Source organism: Eurypyga helias, unplaced genomic scaffold (genome assembly GCF_000690775.1).
Source record: "Eurypyga helias isolate BGI_N326 unplaced genomic scaffold, ASM69077v1 scaffold34893, whole genome shotgun sequence".
NCBI lineage: Eukaryota > Metazoa > Chordata > Aves > Eurypygiformes > Eurypygidae > Eurypyga > Eurypyga helias.
The window spans coordinates 6,871-11,525 of record NW_010239891.1 but is presented as its reverse complement, the minus strand read 5'-3'; the positions used below and the strand labels follow the sequence as shown (position 1 = coordinate 11,525).

The following is a 4,655-nucleotide window of genomic DNA, read 5'->3' as shown; positions in this document are numbered from 1 at the left end:
GGGATCCCGAGTCCAAGGCCATCTCTGAGCATTCGGAAGGTGATGAGGTGTAAAATGTTCTGTCTTTTCCCCTTTTCTGCCCAGGGAGGCTTTTGGAGAAGATGTGGAAGCAAAAGTGGCTGAGGAGGAAGAAGAACAGAGAAGGAGCTACAGGCAGATTGAGGAAAGCAGGGAGGTGCGGTAACAGTACAGCTCCCAGGAATCTGAGCACATTCCTCTCTGTGCTGATGGCCTGCAGCACTTACTAGGAGATGGAGGACCCGTGGTGCATTCAGGTCCTTGCAGTGCTCATCAAGCCCTGCCATAACAGGGGAAGAGGGGGCATATGGATCATCATAGGCACCTCGGCACAGGGCTAGGAGCCAGACCCTGGACAGGCAAGAGTTCATCCTTTAGCCATCCCTCCAGAGCTCAGGTCTCTGAGTGTGAGACATGTACTACCTAATTCAAGGTGCTACACGCTTCAAGAAAAGTGTGGCCAGCAGGGTGAGGCATGGGATTCTCCCCCTCTCCTCTGTTTTTTCTGACACCCCCTCTGCAGTTCTGTGTCCAGCTCTGGGCCCCCAACAGCAGAAGGATACGGAGCTGTTGGAGCGAGTCCAGAGGAGGCCACGGAGATGCTCTGAGGGCTGGAGCCCCTCTGCCATGGGGACAGGCTGGGAGAGTTGGGGGGTTCAGCCTGGGGAAGGGAAGGCTCCAGGGAGACCTTAGAGCCCCTTCCAGTGCCAGAGGAGGGTACAAGAAAGCTGGGGGGGACTTTTTCCAAGGGCAGAGAGTGACAAGACAAGGGGTAACGGGTTTAAATGGAAAGAGGGAGATGGAGATGGGACATCAGGAAGGAATTCTTCCCGGCGAGGGTGGGGAGGCACTGGGACAGGTTGCCCAGAGAAGCTGTGGATGCCCCATCCCTGGAAGTGTCCAAGGCCAGGCTGGATGAAGCTTGGAGCAACCTGGTCTAGTGGAAGGTGTCCCTGCCCGTGGCGGGGGGTGGGTCTGGGTGGGCTTTGAGGTCCCGCCCCACCCAAACCGTTCTGGGATTCTATGATAATTCACAGAAGCTGGCCAAGCTGCTGTTTGATGGCACGCAGTTGGTGACAAATATCCAGGTGGCTGCTGACCTGAGGGAAACACAGAGGAGGGCAGAGGAGGCAGAGCTGAAGTTGCGGAGGTAAGAGACTGCACGATGGGTCTGCACAGCTGAGAAGGTGCAGGGCAGATGCTGGTGCAGCTTTTGGAGGACATCCTAACTAACCCTGGTTACCCAGGAACACTTAACAGTTATGCCAACATTGAATTTATATTCAAAAGGAAAATTTAGGCGCACAAAGAGCCTCCAGGTCCAACTTGCCACAGCTGGACCTTTATGGAGTGCTGCAGGCGAAGGCTGGCGGATTCTCCACGTCCACTGCAGTACTATGGATGCCTGGTTACCGATCTCCAGACCCATCACGTCTTCAGCTCCAGACTGTGAGAAATGCAGCTCGTTCTCAGCTTTTCACCAGGAGCCTCTAGCGTGGTGACTTGCTCCAGAAGCAAGGCATAGGCACATCTGCCCTCACATCTGGCTAAGCAGCTCTCCTGAGCCTGGAGGTGACACCGTGGTGGAGAATGTGCCACCCTGTGCTAAGGGAGGGCTCAGTTGGTGGCCTGTTTCCAGAGGTTGCCCTTCAATCATGGAAATAGGGGTAGTTATTAGCCATACCGTGGGAATGCACCCGAGCAGCCACATCAGGCTGTGTGTGAGGAGTGGGAAGAGCATGAAGATGGGCTAATTTTAGAAACTGGTTAATAAGATCTTTGCAGGGAGAGGGATCAGATGCTGGGTCAGGGGCCCCTGATGTTGTAAGAGAGCTTCCTTCTCGGACACACTTGGCACATGCCTGGACAAGGCCCTGCACAGCCTGCTCTGACATTGAAGTTAATCCTGCTGTGACCAGGCACAATGATTTCCAGAAGCCCTTCCAGGTTCCATTATTCTCTGATCCTCTCTGTGTGCCTTCCTGGGCAAACCTGTCTGGCTTCACCAGAGAAGGTGGGCAGTCCCCAAGGGTCTGGCTCTTTCAATTCCGTCCCCAGGACTGGGAGATCAGCTAGGAAACACTGACTCCTTGCTCCTACTGCCTTTGGAGGGCACTGTAGGAACATTTTATGGGAGGCTGGCTGTAGCAAGACCTGTGTCCCTTGATCAGATTGTTTCCCAGTGGGAATCTCATTAAGGAAGCAGGTGCCTGTCGAGGAACTGCCCAAAGAGCCAGTTGAGGGGGTGGCAAAGTTGGTGGTCACTGTTAAGGGCCATCTCCAGAGTACATTGGATGGTGCCTCTGTTTGGAAGAGGAAAGTGTTTTGTGATATGCACGTGGGCTGTTCAGTCCCGTTTGGCTTTAGCTGGAGTATGGTCTCTGGACAGTTTGACTCTCAGGTCTAGATGTAGCCAGGAGGCTGTTTGGCACTGCTTGTCCATCACCTCTTGCCCAGAGACAGCTCGCTTGGCAGAAGGACTAGTGTTCCTTGCGAAGGTGCCTGCTACTTGAGCTGAGCTCTTTAGCCTTTTCTCCTCCAGGTAAGTGGTTGGTAGAGCAGTGGGCAAGGGCAGAGCTGGGGAAATGCCTGTCTGAAGAGAAGGGCCTGCTGGATGGCAGCTCTGCCCTTGTGTGATGCTCTGACAAGCTCCGCTGGTATCTTGATGCTGCTTTGAATCCAAACCGGGTTATGCAGGAAAGTGCTCCTGCATCATGGGCTACTGAAGCACTTGCTGCCCTTGCCCAGCTCCTTGTTTGCCGTGTGCTCCTTCCTGCAGGGTGGAGAAGCTGGAGAATGAAGTCAAATCTAGCGCATACAAGTTTGAGGAGATCACCTCCAAGTGGGCCTTGGCCAAGGAGATGACGATCCCACTCGAAACCAACAGCAGCAGCAATGCACGCTGCTTCTGGAGGAGAAGAACAAGCTCATCGATGAACTGCAGCAGGTAGCGTGGGGACCGGGCAGGGACAACCGGGAAGGACGGTGTGGGGGGTTCAAGCTCTGGAAGATGCTGTTCTAAAGCAACAGCCATCCCTGTCTGGCTCTACAATCCACCAGTACTCTGGGTAGTGTCAGTCGGTCTAGGTCAACACTGTGCCAGGAACGGCCGTGCCAGCGTGGAAGCTGAGATCAGGTGTCCTGTCACTGTTCTGTGTACAGGGACAGACACACAGGGCACTGGTAGCAGTAAGACAAACTGGCAGGTCCCAGACTGCACAGTATAAAAAGGCAAATGAGCAGAGAGAAGGAGTTTCCTGGCCACCAGAGAAAAAGTGGGGTGTCTGCAGGCATGTCACCTCCCATTCCATCTCACCTGGACCTTTAGGCAGTGGTGATCTGTCTCTTCTCCCATCTTCACTCTTAATTACCTCTTGGCTTTCTGGCTCTTTGCTGTCATCGCCCCTTCTCCTTTGGAAAAGGCACAATCTGGCTCATTTCCCTTCCAGTTAGTCCCTGAGGATTCCTCGTGACATACTTCTCTCTGATTTCAGCATCTGCTCTCCTCTTCCAGGAGCTGAAAAACAAAGATGAGCAATACGTGCAGGCCATTAAGAAGCAGTCGGATGATATCTACCTGCTTTTGGAGAGAATGGAAGAACAGATCAGGATCATGCTGAAAACTTACCGTCACAAACTCCTACAGATTGAGGTACCCAGTTCATATGGTGGAGGAAGAGTCCAGTGAGAAAACCTGCGGCCACTTGCTTCTCCATGTCTACAGCAAAAAGGCATCAGGCTCATTGCACTGCCTAGGCTGACTACCCTCCCGAGCTGCAGGGCTGACGTCTGGGTGAATGAGGCTGATATCCACCCAAGCAAGAGCTCTGAATGGTGCTGAGGGGTTGGTTTATACTGTGCTGTGAATGACTGTGATTCAGCGCAAGGCATATTGGTGGCATGTGAAAGCTGTCGCTGCTTGAAGGCTGATTCTTCATGTCTCTAAAAGGCAGAAAGGGCCATTATAGTGCTGCACAAAGTCCCACCTCGCCGATCAAACCTGCATTAGTTGCTGAGCGAGGGCATCTCTCCCCGTTTAATGTCTTGTAAGGTGAAATCAGGTGGCTGGCTGATCAAACTACACTGCTAAGCACTGGTTTCCAGCGAACTCCCTGAGCTACCCACCACCAAGAGCAGCCCTCTCAGCTCTGGGTGGCTCGTAGCAGCAATCCCCCTGGGGTCGCAGTGTGAGGTCTGTGCCGACGGTGTCCTGGCACGGAGAGGAGAGCGGCACCAGTCTGCAGCCGATCCTCGCCTGGAGGCTGCTGGCCTGGACTGGTGTAAGGTTGGCAACGGGTGCTGCCAACGTGATGACAAAGGGCTCTGTCTCCTTCACAGAAAGCTTTTGAACTTGAACGGCGAGAGCTGCTGGACAACAACAGGAAGAAGTGGGAAGAAGCCATCCAAGTCCACGATGCGCAGGAGGTAAGGTCCATGTGAAATTTAGAAGCATAGGGTCATGGAATCATTTAGGTTGGAAAGGGCCCTTCAAATCATCGAGTCCAACCGTTACCCCAGCGCTGCCCAGCCCCCCACTAACCATGTCCCTGAGCCCCACATCCACACGGCTCTGAAACCCCTCCCGGGGTGGGGACTCCCCCCTCCCTGGGCAGCCCCTTCCAACACTGCCAGCCATT

General features: G+C 54.0%; 1 protein-coding gene across 1 annotated transcript in view; it reads left to right on the top strand.

Moving 5' to 3' along the window:
- Positions 1–84: 84 nt before the first annotated feature.
- DRC1 (dynein regulatory complex subunit 1) overlaps positions 85–4,655 on the top strand; it is a gene marked incomplete at both ends in the record, with an annotated part of 11,128 nt that continues 6,557 nt past the window's right edge. The window contains 6 exon segments of the mRNA XM_010148302.1: positions 85–175; positions 1,056–1,168; positions 2,798–2,889; positions 2,892–2,965; positions 3,533–3,670; positions 4,357–4,443. Of these exon segments, the coding sequence (XP_010146604.1) occupies positions 85–175; positions 1,056–1,168; positions 2,798–2,889; positions 2,892–2,965; positions 3,533–3,670; positions 4,357–4,443 (595 nt within the window).